The sequence below is a fragment of the Dicentrarchus labrax genome, unplaced genomic scaffold (genome assembly GCF_905237075.1).
Source record: "Dicentrarchus labrax unplaced genomic scaffold, dlabrax2021, whole genome shotgun sequence".
Taxonomy (NCBI): Eukaryota; Metazoa; Chordata; class Actinopteri; family Moronidae; genus Dicentrarchus; species Dicentrarchus labrax.
The window spans coordinates 21295771-21312688 of NW_026136721.1; the positions used below are offsets into that span (position 1 = coordinate 21295771).

A 16918-nucleotide genomic window follows, 5' to 3' on the forward strand; every position below is an offset into this window, starting at 1 on the left:
TTTCATTTCACACTATTCACACAACACCACCTCAAATTAACACAGAGACTCCACAGATTCCTACAATAAGAACAGTCTTCATTACATTACATTAACAACTACAAATTGTGTCTAATCTTTGCTGTTTTTGGAATCAAAAGTTCTGTCTGGTCGCATAAAACCACTAGTAATGGCTGCTGCAGTGCCTCATTTTGAGTGGATTCCAGTCTTTGTCTATTCATGCCCTGTATAACGAAGAAATTGCAGTAGGCCTACATCCCAGCCTTTCCAATGTGAACACACGCTCTGTGTCTATATTGACACAACTTTATCCAAACACACTACTCTGTGGAGGGCGTGACATATCACCATCCAAATCGACAGTTGGGTTACCGAGATATTGATGCACATTAAGACAACTTAGCTGAGATCATTACGCAGCGGCTCGCAGAGTGGAGGACCGAGCGCGCACTCTGCGTTTGAAAACTTTGGAGAAAAAAAGCCCATATCAAAAAAGACAATTTTACGCCGGGACACAAGTACTGGAAAGAGTTGCTTCGAAAAGCGGGACTGGTAAAATTCCCATAGATTCAAGTCTTGCTTCTCCTATTTAAGTTTCAAATATAGGAAAAATAACTATTACAGAACCAATTCCTAAACTCTTGGCTGAGACCTCGTAGCTTTTCTTAAAAAATCACAACTAGAACTGTCTTCAATCGGCATACCTGTATCTGCACTAGAACTACAAAGGCAGTCATTTTGACTGTTCTTAAATTTCACAGTGTAATAACTTTGTTAAAATAAAATCAATGTGGCTGTAGGACTCTGACTTTTCCTAAATGTGTGTATATTTTATTCTGACATTGTTATTTTATTAAAAACACAAAACAGTTCTGACCGCACGCATTATAGATATCATATTTCAGTCCACTATATTTCCATATTGATATTGGTATTGATATGGATATTTCCTGCTATTGGTAATGAGCGTCCCTGTTGCATAGCAACGATCTGTTTTTTCTGTTCTTTTTTTTTAAAAACTATTCCAACGCTGTAAGTAATACATTTGAGCTAAACCAAATAAAATGAACCAAATATTATACAAAATGTAATCAAAAAGCCACAGAGGATAGGGACAGCGATGTCTCTTGGTCCCTTGACAGTTCATCCAGCTCTGACAGTGATTCAGATAATGAATTCACTCCCCGTCGAAAAAAGAGCCGGCTGGACGTCTCCGATCCTGGCCCTGACCTTGTTCCATCGGATAATATTCCAGGTATGTGTTTCCTGATACTTTGTGAGGCAGACTAGCCAGGCTATTATCAATAATAGTTGTACTTCAAAGTTAGGTTATCCGTCTCTAACCATCTATGCTAGGCTATACTGATTAGATCTTCTATCAAAAACGCTATTGCTATTATTAGTATTATAGTATTATGCTATATTGTCAGGCTAGTAGAAATCATATAGGCTTATTAGTCCTGACAAGATTGTGATTTCATGAACTAAAAAAGTAATTGGTCTGTTCTTTTTTTTTGGCAATAGTGCAAAGTCCTGATCCATCAGCTGTGCCTGCTGTACCAAGACAACTCAGTCCACCACGAGATGAGGAAGCTGGCCCAAAAAACCCACTTTCAGCCGTGAGGCGTGAAACGGCGAAAGACGGCACAGTGTGGACCTATATAGAGTTGGGTGAAGACAGAGGAAGGCGACAATGCCAAAATGTGATCACAGAAGCTGCAGGCCCCACAGTGCACGCCAAGCGCAATATTGTAGATGCCCTTACAGCCTTTTTGTGTTTGGTGGATGATGACACGCTGAAACACATCAGGGACTGCACCGTGGCTGAGGCCCACCGAGTCAAGGAGGACAAAATATGGGACATGACAGTTGAAGAGCTAAAAGCCTTCATTGGTCTTATTTACATTCAGGGCGCGCAAGGTGGTAAAGGGATGGATTTGGCGAGCTTTTGGTCAGCCGAGTGGGGCTGCGCTTTTTTCAAGGAGACCATGTCCCGAAACAGGTTCCAGGAAATCATGCAATTCCTGTGTTTCGACAGAAGGGAAACCCCACACACACGCCTGCGAGACAACAAGTTTGCCCTTATGAGTGATGTTTGGGACAGATTTGTACAAAACAGCATCGGCTGCTACAAGCCGGGTGCCGACATCACTGTGGATGAGCAGCTACTCCCTACAAAGGCAAGGTGCAGCTTCCTCCAGTATATGGCAAACAAACCGGACAAATTCGGAATCAAATTCTGGCTTGCTGCGGATGTCGACACCAAATACATGGTAAACGGTGCGCCTTATCTGGGCAAAGAAGAGACGAGGGGGCCAGGTCAACTTGGAGACAGTGTGGTGCTGAAAATGGTCGAGAGGAGAAGGCAGTGCCAAGTAAGGAGGAACTGCAAAAAAAATAAAACCAAGGAGACATGTGCTAAATGTCACAAAGTAGTGTGTGGGAGCTGCACACGGAAGGCGGTGTTTACCTGTGTGGACTGTGCGTAAGCGTCAGTGAATGATATGGGGTGTTTGCGCCGTTCAAATGAGCCTACTTGGAGGAAAACGTGTTAATCTGATTTTGTTCGTTGATATTTTTTGTTCACTGAAACTAATCGTTACTTTCTAAAGCAGTTTGTTTTCTTGTTTAGCAAATGTTTGTTTTTTCTTAGCCTGTTTTTGTGTGTACTGTATTGTGCTGCATAAAGATCGATGTAATTGTCTCCAAAAATTCACAACATATTCTGCTTCACTCCATATTTGTTGGCATTTATGTAATCAAAAACAATATTTTCAGTGCGGTGAAAAAAATCTTTTTGACGCAAAAATTTCCTCACACAGAGAGGCAGCACCTGTCGGGGCAATCTTTCTTTTGAGCTTGTTTTAAGGGTGATGATGTCATAACATGATGACAGGAATTAAAAACTTCATACGAAAACTTAAGGAGAAGGTTCAAATGTAGATATGACATGACGAAAATGACGTTCAGTACGGCCGTATGAACGGTCAGAATGACCGCTATGGTCGTTCTAGTAGTTATGGAATTCCGGTAGTTCTAGTTCTAGTGTTAATGGGGACACAAGACTGCATGTTTTCATTGACAACAGTTCGATTAAATTTTATCATAAATGTTGGAGGAGAGGAAACAACCTTTTGTGCGAAGATTTCTTCCCAATTATTGGCCCAGGATAAAGTTTGAACAGACAACAACAGCATATTGATCAAATTTAAAACTAATCGTCTCTGCAGTCAACTTATACCCATTAATACCTGGGTCCACCCTTGACACCACGATCTCATGGTCTCCCCTTTTACTTTACAGCTTTAGCATCTTTACAGCTCGTGTAAAGTACTTGACAGAGGGGCTATTGGAAAAAGGAATGGTCACACAACTTACGTTTCCCTGGTGATAAGATATGAACATGGGATTGCTTTCAATCCATCGACTAGAAGAGGAACACTGCAAAGTATGACAGACTGTTCAAGATCAAATCCCTGTACACTGAGATACTCAATGCCTGCAAAGTACACTGCTATGTGGGGTCTACAAAATATTTGTGCTTGCATACTCCTTAACAGCCTACACATGGAGGGGAACAGTGTGCACGTTCCAGGCCAGGGTTTGAGCTGCCATCAGTAATGGATCTTATGGCATATCTTCTGCTCGGTCGGGGCTACAGACTATTCGTGGACAATATCTATACCAAAAATTGGCCATTGATTGGTTTTCCAAAGAACAAACAGAGTGACCAAAAAGGGGAGAAATGCAGTGGATAAGACAAAACAAACTTCTGTTTGTGAAATGGATGGACACTTGTGAAGTGTGCTCTACTGTGCATGAAGCATTCAGCAGACAAACTGTGAAGAGGAGAGTGAAAGAGGCTGCTGTGTGGCGAGCCAAGAATGTGACCATTCCAGATCCTGTTTTTGAGGACAGTTGCATCATGGGTGGCTTGAATATTTTGATCCCCAAAACATTTTGTGGCCCTTGCTTTGTACAGTTTTCTTCTCAACAAGGAAGTGTACAAAAAGAAGAATGGTCTCACCATGAAAAGGCCATTCATCCAGAAGTGTTTCAGGGAATGTTGGAGTTTGCCAAAACCTGCACCACCAACACCAACCTCCTGCATACTATGTAGACAATGGTAACCAATCCAGGAGCTACTATAAAGGATGCTGGCATCAAAAGGGTGAAGACACCTGTGTACTGCACGAGATACCAGGTCCTTCTGTGTTTCACTGAACAACAGGAACTGCTGCAAGCATTGGCACACCAAATGAGTCTAAACTGCAGTTGACCTCCTTTCTTTGCCTTTCCTCTCAAAAAAAGCCAATTTTCCTGACATCCACCAGTTCAGATATATTGACCTAATATTATTGTATTTGATACAATTTTGTATACATTTTATGTGATATAAATTTGCTCCATTTTGAGTCAAAATTGCCATTGTATGCCATTACTTTGAATGGGAACATGTAAGAGGTCTGGATGATTTTTCTGAGATGGAATGAATACCTGTAGTGGCATGTAAGTGGAGAAAGTTCAGTTGCTACAGGTGGTAACTAAATGGCCAAATTTGAGCCTCCAGCCAAACTAAAACCTCTCTAACTTTGTCTGTGTCACTTAATTAGCAACTGCCTTTTGTGTATTTTATAAGTTTTAAGTAACGTATGAGTTTTTATAAGTTGCAGTTTAGTTAGGATTACACCAACAGTGGTCTCCTGGGTGTTTTTTTGACACATTCTTACACCCCAATCTGCTTCTCCCTACACAGACTTTTCAGACATACGCTCATAAAATGACACATTGTCAGTAGGGATTAAAATGCGTGACATCACACAAAAAACAAAAAAGGCTTTGTAACAAAAAGCGAAATGACTCAATACATTGGCATGTTATTCATATGCCATTTGGTGAGTCTACTGAGTGCACTCTTCTAGTTTTTAAACAGTTAATGTGCCATCTTTGTGCCATCTCGCCAACAAACAACTTGCGTTATCTCAATATTTATATCAACATTTCTCTCCTCTCTCTTTTCTCAGACAACCAAGCTACAGGATCCACTCCATCCAAAGCAGGGGCTCCAGCGGCACGACCCAAAGGTTCTGTCATCGATCTCACTGAGGACGACGACGATGTACAAGGTAAGGTTGAGGTGCACCTCTGTTTTTTCCATTCAATAGAATATTTTTTTACTTAATAGTTTGCTTTCTATACCTTAACATGCACTGTATTGAAAAGTCTAATTATGTTGCACCGTGTTCTCCAGTGACAGGAGTGAAAACTGCCACTGTTGCAGCTCTCTCACCTATCCAGCGTCCTCACCCAGTCGTCAGCATTCCCAACAGTAAGACTACCACATTTTATTGAGGGGGATGAAAGAATGATTTTGTGCACGCGTGTGATTTTGTGATACATGGCACATATATTTTTACATATTATTGTAATTGTAATTAAAAAGAAACATGGTTAAAGTGATAAACACGTGTATCATGTGTTTTACATCTAAATAATGTTTAATGTAAATTACATGTGTATTTTTCTCATGTACTCTGTCCTCAGGTGCAGGAGCAAGGTCGTCCCCGCAAAGCAATCTGAACGCCCCCAGCAATCCTCAGTTGACAGTCCACCACCGCCCCCCACTGGTGAGGATTTAAAATTGCATTTACACTTTTGTTTGATGATGATGATTTCTGGTGCTTTTTAAATGATTCAAGAAATTGAAGTTGCAATAATATGTAGCCCAGTTTGCTAGAGGAACAAGTCATGACAACACTTCTCTCTTGTATAGGACTCTCCAATTAAATCCCGCGCTGTAACCACTAGTACGCCAACCCGGGGCTCCAGCATGGCACTGCCCCCTCTCCCAGCTGCCCCCGCAGCCCCACGCTTGCCCCCAGAGGCTGAGCGGACCTCACCTCCTCAGCAACCTCAGCTGAAGCTGGTGCCAAGTCAAACCGGTATAGTGCTGTCCTGGTGTGTGGCAGAAACTGACCGGACCTGTGCAGCTGTAGACAGCTATCACCTCTATGCCTTCCATCAAGACAACTCTAACAGTAATGCAGCGCAGCAGCACTGGAAGAAGATTGGGGAGGTGAAGGCCCTTCCACTGCCTATGGCCTGTACACTGACCCAGTTCCAGTCTGGCTCCACTTACCATTTTGCGGTTCGAGCCAAAGACATCTATGGGCGCTTTGGCTCCTTCTGTGAACCTCAGTGCACAAATGTCATCAGCTCCAGCTCTAGCTGAACAGTTGAGGAGAAGAAAACATTTTTTTGCATTTGAAAGTTTGTGTGTTCCTTCGCTTCTTTTTTGTGTTAGGAACACAAATATTGTGCGTTGAACACTTGCAGTATCTTTTAAATATCTCTTTGCATAACAACTGGACTTCTGACTGACTTGAGAAGAGAACTGAAGCGGCAAACGGTTGGTTTTGTCTGGTTAATGTATGTAATGTATTTTTTGTGACTTAAGCTGTTGTATATAATTGAATTTCTTTGCCCCGCTACCAAGTCAGATATTTATGTTGTTGACTATGTTGTTACTCTGACCCAGATGTCTTTTGCTTTACTTGACAGGATTATCAGTGTAAACTCAGAATTGCACAGAAATGTATAAATGTGTGGTAGAAACTGAATGCTAACTTTTGTAAATTTTGTCTGGCAACCAGACTTTGACAAACACAATAAAAGGTTTTATTAAAGTCTTGGCTTACTTAAGTTATTTGACAAATTTGATCTATTTTTCTTTTCAAAGCTCTTCACTGCAATTACAGATACAACCAATCTACCAACCTAAATACAACAGTGCATCACAGAGACATTGTCACTCGCATAGGAGATGGAGATGTCTCATGTTTTACCAGTGCGAATGGATATACAATCCTTGGCACAGAAGCACTTAATACGTTTTATTTTCCTTGCAAGATGATCCACATAATTGGGCTGACCTGCTGCAGCTTTGTTTTACTCAGAAATCTCAAGGCTGCTGCACATATCAGGCAGCCAGTACTGAACCACAGAACTGCCAACATTAGTAGATTACATGAGATTAAAGCTAACATGAGCAAGCATGCACACACAAGTGACACTACACAGTCCCACCAGTGGTGTCACACATCCGCTGATCAACAATTGGTGTTACAATGCCAAAATGTGCTGTAATGCAGCAGCAAGGAGGACGAAGACTGCAAGCTCATAAACATGGATGTGAACAATACTGAACTGAAAATACTTTAAAGAATCAGCCTGGCAAGTGCATTTGTTTGTTAGACTTCAGTAATAAACACATGCATTTTGGTGAGTAGCACTGAATGTAAACATAACTTGTTTCTAAGAAAACTCAACAGGACCCCTTAACTACAGCTCTCATCTCTCAGTTATCTGCACACAGACCAAAAGTGGCTGTTGGTGTCTTGCGTACTGGTGCGGGAGCAGAGGAGAATGCGACGAGTACATGGGTTAGCATAGAAACCTGCAGCACTCCATCGAGCTGACCTCCACCAAAAGTCCAGATAGTGTTTTCTAGTCAACATTTTACTGGATGAATAAAAGTAGGTACGCCAAAGATTTCCCTAAATCTTCAGAAAAGGTCATTGGGTGGCCAAAATAAAAAGGACAATTCATCTTAGTATCATGAATGTGCACAGCAAATGTATTCTGTGCTCGCGACTAACAGACCAGGAGATATAATCCTTTGAAAACTAAAAGGTAGCTGTGATCGTGGCACTTGAAAATCAATAGGTTTCTTTTTCTGTGGAGCTTGAAGCACGGTGCTAGGACATTGTGTCCCAATACTAAAACGTGGGGCCCATCAGGAAGATTGCCAAGAGGCATGAGAAACAGGTGGAACCACTCAGGGATCTATAGAGAAAGGGAACACCTGCTCAGGGAGGTGGCCAGATGGTTCATACATGGGTCAATGAAAATAACCACACAGCCCTACCAAAACTAACGGAGAAACCAGATGCCAGAGTACCTGGTTCAGAGATTCTCAGGAAAGAATGGGCCTAGGGGAACTGGTCTCTAGGAGACAAAGCTCGGATCCAAGACTGCTGGCCTGTAGAGCAGGAAACTGAAGGTAAATTGGACACAGAACTGAGAGAGACAGCCTGTGGTGAGGCTCATGCATAGAGGAACAGAAACTGAAGCAGTTTCCAGACACTGATTGTGGAACAGATACAGGATCTCACAGAGAGACTGGTGCAGACTATGACAAATAAACAGAGTCAACACTATTTGAGGGACCTGACTGTCAAAGAGCAGGGTATCTGAGCTGGTAGGTAACAGACAAGTACACCTCCAGTTGACGCTGAAGTACATTATATTAGACCAAGCTGACTCCAACAGAGCAGAATCAACTGAGAAACAAGACAGATAGGCCAACTAGATGACTGCCAGGGTGGTGTCTAGTTGACTGAAGGGTTGGCCAACTGGATGACTGAAGTTGCAACCTGCAGTAAGGCTCTGGAGTAGTTGTTGATGGAGAGACTGGCTTACTGGGTAGTAAGAGACATACTTGGATGCGGGTGTGCTGCATCAGTGTAAGCTCTGGAAGATGACAAGGCAGAGACTCACTAATGGTACCTGCTGTTAGTACCCCTGTTCATCCACTGAAAAGGTTGACCAGTTCAGAAACCTGACGTAAAGGACCAGTATGAAAGATTGAGTGTCATCTAGTGGTTAAATTGCAGATTGCAACCATTTGAATACAGCTCAGACTTCCAACTGTCGGAGAAACTACTTTGGTGGCAAAATTTGCAAAAAACGTGAAAGGCTTTCTCTAGAGCCACTGTTTGGTTTGTCCGTTCTGGTTCCAATGTAGAAACCTAACGGCGTCTGTGGAAGAAGACCCACTCCCTCTGTAGATAAAAACAGCTCATCCTAAGGTAACGAAACATAACAATTCCTATTTTCAGGTTATTATATTGTATTGAAAACATATCTATGCATATTATATTGAATTTCTGCCAATAGATCCCTGTAAATGTTACCCACTGTAACTTTAATGGGGTAGGCTCTAGCTGTACCTAACCGGGAACAATCTGATGACTAGACCAACAAGTAAAACAGACCAAAGTCTATCTGACAGAAAAGCTTTTGGAGGTCTAGCTACCTGAAGCACAGGCAGAGACGTATGTGGGCAAAGACTTACCTGGCAAAAACACAGGCAGAAATACAGCCAGCTGAGGCACTACAGGCCATGGCAGCCATGCATGAGTGAAACTGTGTTGGACATCACCAATGTAGAACAAGATGGTTACCTCTATGAAAACACATGCATGCTAAGAGGAAGTTCAGCAGGTCAGAGTACAGTTCCTCCAGCATTCTTGGAGATCTTTAGGGAGTCCTTCTTGGGGATCTGCTAGGGAACTTTAAATGCTCTCAAAGGCAATGGCCGAGAAACCTGGAAGAGGGGACTGAGAGGAATGAATGGTTTTTTGTTACTGGATCTCTGTGCTAGTCATGGATATTTCTTGACAAACACATTGACCAAGCATTAGCTAATTCAAGGTAGTCTCTATAGCTGTATCATCAGCTCTATGGTCATACTGTATGTCATAGATACTCGAGTGAAGAGAGGAGCTGAGCTGTTAACTGTTACCACCTGGTGGTGAGTTGCATTCAGCTGGCTTGGGAGTGCCTGATTGAGACCACTACTTGTAAAAGTCTTCAAACTCCACCTCTGGAGGACTTTTTGGGGAGGTTGGGGATATGGAATCAAAGTGGGCACCATTCAAAGCCTCAGTGGCAAAGGTAGCCATGAGGAGTTGGTAGGTTTTTGAGGTCTGAGAGGTTGGGGGTGGGGAGAGCAATACATTTTGTGTCGCTGAGAAAGCTGTGCACCCAGTGGAAGAGAAGTGGGGGGAAGTTGAAGTGGTGGAGTTTCCTGATATTCTGGTGTTAAAAGCAGAAGTGAAGTCAGCATCCTAAGTCTCCCTTTTGGCATAATAGGCAAACTGTGGTCAAATTCTGGTCCAACAATTGGAAAGATCATGTCTTGTACCAGTTTTTCCTGACACTTCATTACTATTGAGGTGAAGTTCTGAGTGGTGGGGTTTCTTTGGCACCATATGACTGGATGTTTTCCACAGGTTGGGTACTGAAGCAGTCTTATAGGAATCAAAGAGCATGAACTATGGGAGAGAGCTCTGTGGCACAGTCCCTGGCCCTGGATGCCATCCATACCCACGAATTTGGAAATTGTGCACATGGATTTGCAAAATATATTTGTCAAATTTGTGCGCTTCGACTGCAAAACCCTGGACAATCCCTGGACAATCCCTGGATGCAGTTTACAAATCCGTAGGCACATTTTATTCATCTGAGAGCTCAGTTTATTAACTGTGCTCACAGATTTGTAAAACCTAGAGACAGGTTTACACATGGCACACTTTTTTTCTCAGCTGACCCCAGGGTGGCTCTGAGTGGACACAAATAATAAATAATAAATAAATAAATAAAAATAATCTGATATTTAAAATACTTTTTGAAATTAGTTGCAATAATAATGAGTTAGAATAATAACTATAAATTCATATTACTACCACAAAAATATTTAATTATTTTTAAATGTTTTATCTTTACATTTATAATTGTATTAAACGTGACAATGTATGTTTTAATGTATGACGTAATGGAACGTGACCAGGTGGCACACTATGACAGCATACGTCACTAACGGGCAGGAGGTGCGTTCACTGTCAGTCAGTTCAGTTGTCAACCGTTTAACTAACTTTATCTAACATAGTTTCAGCGTTTCGCGATGTATTGAGTGGAAATTTAGATAATGCAGAGTTTCCCACAGAAATGCCGCCTCATTCAAGATCTTCAATAAGATGGTAAGTTTGTTTTGAATGTCTGTCTAACCTCTGTCTAACTCATAAGCTTACGTTAACTAACTTTAACTAACGTTAGCTTATACAAACGTTAACACATCAAATTCTGTGACCTGTATTTTATTCTAAGCAATTTAGACATTTCAACTAAAGTTATATTGCCACTATTAAATATAGTGTAATGTTATTAAGACAACTTTTTAATAGCTAAGGTTACTGAAGTAGTAACTTATAGTAAGTTAGTTCAAATTTAAAAAGTACAGAAGTAAGGTTAACTGTTCATTAAATTCACTTTAAGTATATAAAGTAACTTATTTGCAGAATTGTCCCTTTATGTGTCAGGATACATAAAAGCTATTATAAATTTTTGTATTATTATTATTATTATTATTAGAGACACATTAACATGTAAGCAGGATGTTAATGTAACGTTAGGTATATTGTTGAAGAAAAATCATTCCAGTCCAGTTCAGGTTTGCTGTGGTGGTGTCTGATATATATATATATATATATATATATATATATATATATATATAAAATATAAAATAATAAAACAGTTTAATATAGAATGCCGGCATCCTGGTGAACTTACATACACAGAGCAGGTCTGAGTAGGTAAACGGACCCAGAGCAAATGAATCAAGGTAATTTTATACATGGACAATATGATAGACAGTATGTAAATGGTATTCAGTCACCAGACGTTACAAGATTAACATCGGAGTCAGAGGGAAGTAATACAAAAGGTAGTGATCAGACCAAATGTGATGGAGACAAAAGACAGGAAAGATAGGTGGGGGGTTTGGTGAAGGGGAAAGGAGACAATATGAATATACATTTGAGTATGAAAGGGACACAACCAGCGGGGGGGGCACCTCTCCTTTGGTTAGCAAGTAACTGTAAAATGTGTGTGTGTGTGTGTGTGTGTGTGTGTGTATGAAGCAGAAAATCCTGATATTTGCGAAGCTGGAACCATGAAATGTTTTTTGTCTTTTTTTTTAATAGTTGACAATTAATTTTCTGTCAATTGACTAATCAATCAATAACAAAACAGCATTTTGTTTTTATTTTATCAGCTCTTTGGAGTACGTTCTCTGAAATGTAGTGGAGTAGTAGAAACTGGAATGAAAAGAAAAGACTACTTAAGTTCTTATGTAAATGTACTAAGTTAGAGTCCACCATTAGTAACAGACCATATTGTAGAGGTTGAATTTTAAACTGATTATTTCCTGTGAATATTGATCAGAGATGAATTTTCCTGATGTTTTTAGCAACTATTTATTCAATTCTCTGTCTGTATTATTTATTCTAAAATCTTTTAACAATCATACAGACTCAATAGGCTTCCTGATACTTCTTCTATTAGCTCTTTTGTTGTTTTAACTGCATTCTGAGATATAGGCTCACATTTATTTATTTATTTATACCCCTTAAAATCAAGAAAGGACAACCCCCCTGTGAAGCTTTGGCGACCCCTAGTGGGGGTCCAGACCCCCAGGTTGGGAACCACTGCTCCAAACTTGACATGAGTACTGTATTTCAGTACATGTACTTAGTTACTTTTGACAAATGATGTAGAAATGTATTTCATTAAGTTTAATTTCTTTTATAGTTTGTTAGAAACTCCAGACTATGAAATGTTTCATATTCTGATAGAAGTGAATGAATAATGTGTATAATACATTTGACTGTTATTGAAATGTAGCTGGGAAACATATTCTGGAGGGCTATTGTTGGTTTTAGGATCCCAGTTTGACAAATAAATGAACATTTCTATATATATTTCTAAACTTAAAGCATTCTGTACCTACAGGAATTTCCAAAATTAACAAAATGCTGTAATGGATACGGCCATGACAAAAGGAGGGAGACACACACAACAGCCTTAGCCCAGGTAAAACGCTTCTGACAGTTGGAGCCTCAGTCCATTCCTTGTGAATCTCCCCAAAATCCTTGAATGGTTGTTGCTTCACAATCCTCTCAAGGCTGCGGTTACCCCTGCTGCTTGTGCACCTTTTTCTACCATACTTTTTCCTGCCACTCAACTTTCTATGAATATGCTTGGATACAGCACTCTGAACAGCCAGCTTCTTTAGCAATGACCTTTTGTGACTTTCTTTCCCGATGGAGGATGGCAATGACTGTCTTCTGGACAACTGTGAAGCCAGCAGTCTTCCCCATGATTGTGTAGCCTACTGACCCAGACTGAGATACCGTTAAAGGCTCAGGAAACCTTTGCATGTGTTTTGAGTTAATTAACTGATTAGAGTGGGACATTGTGAGTCTACAATATTGAACTATTACTAATATTCTAATTTTCTGAGATACTGAATTTTGGGTTTTCGTTAGCTGTAAGCCATAATCATCAAAATTAAAAGAAATAAAGGCTTGAAATATTTCACTCTGTGTAATGAATCTATATAATATGAGTTTCAGTAATCATTGAATTATTGAAATAATTAACTTTACCATGATGTTCTAATTTATTGAGATGCACCTGTAAACTAACAGTAGTATGTGAAATCAGTAGGATCAGTGGTGTAAATGAATCCATGTGTGTTGATTAGCCACTTAGAGTAAAGGCTGATATGAACTTTAACACATTGTCAGTATCAAACATAGCAGGAGGCCTTAAGCTGACATAATATAATAATAATAATTAAAATGAGAACAAAAAATGCTCTGTGGAAAACAATTTGTGGAGGTGTTATTCTCAGCTCTCAGTAGCTAATCTGCACCTAAACCTCAGTTGACTCTTTTATTTCCATGTCCTAACACAGTGTAACAACAGAGGGAGCCATTGGTTTCTGTATAGAAACAATTTTCTTGACAATTGTTGCAACAGCCCTTCTTTACTGTAGCATCTCTTTAATTCACAATCCTATAGAGGGACCCACCTCCACATCTCTCTCTATCTGTCTGTTTCTCTCTCTCTCTCTCTCTCTCTCTCTCTCTCTCTCTCTCCTCTCTCTCTCTAGAGGAGGGGGAGGAGAGCGAGGGAGTGCAGTTTGAGTTGTGCTCTGCGCTCTATGCCAGCCAGAGGTGTGTTTCGGCTCCACTCTGCTCCCACAATGCAGCCAGCCTGAGTACCATGTCTAACAGCTGTGTTGGCAAAGGGTTACAGCTCATCTGAAGGGGAAAAGGTGGCATCTTGCTTTTGAAGGAGGACAGAAGATAAAAGAAGACTGACCAGTTGCAGAGAGAGGGGGGATATAACTGACATCCCCCCCCGCTCGCCTCACTAAACAGAGCAAAAACGGAAGGCTTTGGAGTATTCAATTTTTTCTTTCGTTTTATATTTTTCTTATTCCTCATCGCGGTGCTGGGAGGTGCTTCATCTTTTCATATAGTCTCTCTCTCCTTCATTTGCCTCCTCATCTATTTCTCCATCTACTTGGTGTATAATTTTCTCTATTTATGAGTGAGAGAAAAGCGAAAGGAAGGAGGAGTTTTGTTTTCATTTTTGTCCTTTCTTTCCTCCTCTCCACTCTTCCCTCCTTTTCACCAAACCATATCATACCTGTCGGTCCCTCCTTGCCATTTCATCTCTAACTGCTGCCACCGTTATTTCCCCCATCCTACGCCTCTTTCTGTCTCTAAAGTCTGATGTTATATGAACTTGGATGAATTTTCTTCAAAGACAACTAAAAAAATACTCCTCATGATTGACTCTTTTTTCCCTTTTCCTTCTCTTTTGGTCCCTCCACACCCATTTTCTTTGCATCATACTCTTGCGGGATTCTTAAATGTTACTCTAGGTAGGTTAACTATCGTTTAGTGTCTGTCTATCTGTCTGTCTGTGTGTATTTGTGTGTGCTTTACGTATACATAAAACACACATTAACACACACATGCACTCGCACACTAAACTATGCCTAAAGGAACAGTGTTCAGTGAGTTGATATTGGTCTGGTCTCACACGGTTTTCACACCCTCCTCCTCATCTGTTCTTCTCATCATGGCAAAGTGCGCCCATTTTTAACTGTTGTCTTTGAGAAATCTTTTTTTACGTGTCCACATGTCACGTCCCCTTTTCCATTCTACGAAGGTGATCGGTTTGTTTCGCAACCTGTTGTGAACTAACAAGGGAAGAAAAATTAAGTTTAGTCCTGAGGGACAATGAAATTAATTTCTTGCCGTTTCAATGTCCTTTTTATTTTTGATTCTAATTTGGCAAAGTTGGGAATATTTAGTCTAAACTAAATGATGTTCTCTTCGTGATATTTATCGAGCTGCGTTCAAAGTTTGGAGTAAATGGCCATCTCAAGTCATTAAGAGTGTATCCCATTTCATGCTTGATTTGTGCTCATTTTCATTCTGCCAGTCCATCAGCAGCCATTAGTTCTTTAACTGCCTCTCTGCCCCTTCTTATACAACCTCCCCAACACACACGCGCACGCACACACACACACACACACAGAAACACAATCTTAAAACCTAAATACGCTCCTTTGTTGTCATCAAAATATTTCTCAGAATTGAATCCTTGTGCTTCTGCATGTTTTAAATTTTCCCTGTCCCTCTCTTCCAGTGGTTTTCATCCAGAACTGCCCATTTTTCCTTCCCGAACCTCTTCCCCCCTCCCTCCACTTGTCTTCATTCTCATCCTGTATCAGGCAAGAGAGACCAGTTGGCATTAGTTGGATGTTGAACAGTGGATTAAGTGGGTAATGCCTTGCGGTGGATTTGAGGTGTAATAGACGATGTGCAGGTTGTAGATAGAGACAGACTGATAGACAGATAAAAATAGATGAAACTTAATATCCCATCTCATCACCACCCCTCTCTTTTGCTCTGTCACATTTTCCTTCTTTCTTTATGTTGTGTTTGATGCTTTGTCTCTACTTCTCGCGGCCACACCTTTTTGGGAACGCTCTTTTAAAGCATTGCCACTGCTAGACTTTAGCTCAAACATCCATGGACATCTACCTGAAATTGACTGTGCACTCAGCCTTAAGGTGAATAATTACAACCAGTAGCATAGGCCCACACCAGCCACTTTAGTCTTCCTTTTCCCCCTTTCTTATGGACTGATAAAGTGGCTTAATAAATACCTCTTTCTTGATTGTTCTGAGAGTGGGATGTCATCATGAAGGAATATGAAGGACCACTCGTTTTGCTCTGTCTTTGCTTTTGTGTCTCAACTCTGCTCCTCTGTAAAACATCTCCACTACAGTCTTTAAATTATGTGTTACAGAAAAGAGTTAATTAGGTGAGTAGTGAATTAATACAGCACTCACTTCCTCTACGCAACTGAGTGTATGCACATGCATGAACTGTAGGTGTGTGCACTGAGTGTGTGTGTGTGTGTGTGTGTGTGTGTGTGTGTGTGTGTGTGTGTGTGTGTGTGTGTGTGTGTGTGCGTGCGTGTGTGTGTGTGTGTGTGTGTGCGTGCGTGCGTGCGTGCGTGCGTGCGTGCGTGCGTGCGTGCGTGCGAGTACAGCTAGTCGAGCAAGAGCGTGCATGTGTGTGTGTGCATTTGAATGCCTGCACGATACTGATGGAAATTGTATTCTGCATGAACTTTCATCAGCAGGTTCTCTGTGAAGGGTATTTTTATATTTTCCACCACATTTGCTCGTTCTGTCAAACCTTTCTTCACCCTGCTGCGACTAATTGGTTGTTTATCGGGCCACGCTTTTGATCTCTATCCAGTTTCTGTATATTTACTATAGTATCGTGAGAGAATTTCACGCACAATCACTCCTCTCAGTGGTGATTTTGAGCAAGTAGAGATTTCACACAAGGACTATTTCTTTTTCATGGCAGAAACCAGCCCAAAGTTAATTTAATCTGGATTTAATTTGATTAAATCTTTCCTATCAGCTTACACCAGTTGACTGTCTCAATTAGTCCAGTGCAGTGTGCAGGTGCATGCGTCTACATGCATTCATTTTAAGTCCTCTTACTCTCCTTTTTTTAGTTGGTTGAGGTTTGTTAACCAATGATATGCTGATGCCCTCCTCCTTCTCCTCCATTACATCTCTTGTTTCCTGCTCGATGGATCTGCAACAGATCTCTGAAAATGAATCACAGATCTAATGTGACTCACACACCAGCTTTACTGTATCAGACTCTCCAGCATGACCTTAATAAGC

General features: G+C 40.8%; 2 protein-coding genes across 16 annotated transcripts in view; both read left to right on the forward strand.

The window, feature by feature from the left end:
- The window catches only part of atf7ip (activating transcription factor 7 interacting protein), a 38192-nt gene extending 31506 nt beyond the window's left edge, over positions 1–6686 (forward strand). For 4 of the 5 annotated variants that reach the window (XM_051386476.1, XM_051386475.1, XM_051386478.1 and 1 more), the window contains exon 11: positions 1525–4594. In XM_051386476.1, coding sequence (XP_051242436.1) covers positions 1525–2489 — 965 coding nt within the window. In that variant the 3' untranslated portion in view covers positions 2490–4594. Of the gene's footprint in view, positions 1–1524; positions 4595–5024; positions 5127–5251; positions 5330–5544; positions 5628–5773 lie in introns of those variants that run through there. The other variant, XM_051386479.1, reaches the window with a different exon arrangement.
- Positions 6687–10722: 4036 nt separating this feature from the next.
- The window catches only part of grin2bb (glutamate receptor, ionotropic, N-methyl D-aspartate 2B, genome duplicate b), a 98075-nt gene continuing 91879 nt past the window's right edge, over positions 10723–16918 (forward strand). For 3 of the 11 annotated variants that reach the window (XM_051384687.1, XM_051384692.1, XM_051384698.1), the window contains exon 1: positions 13820–14578. The gene's annotated coding sequence lies outside the window, so the exon portion shown is untranslated. The other 8 variants (XM_051384699.1, XM_051384700.1, XM_051384694.1 and 5 more) reach the window with 7 other exon arrangements.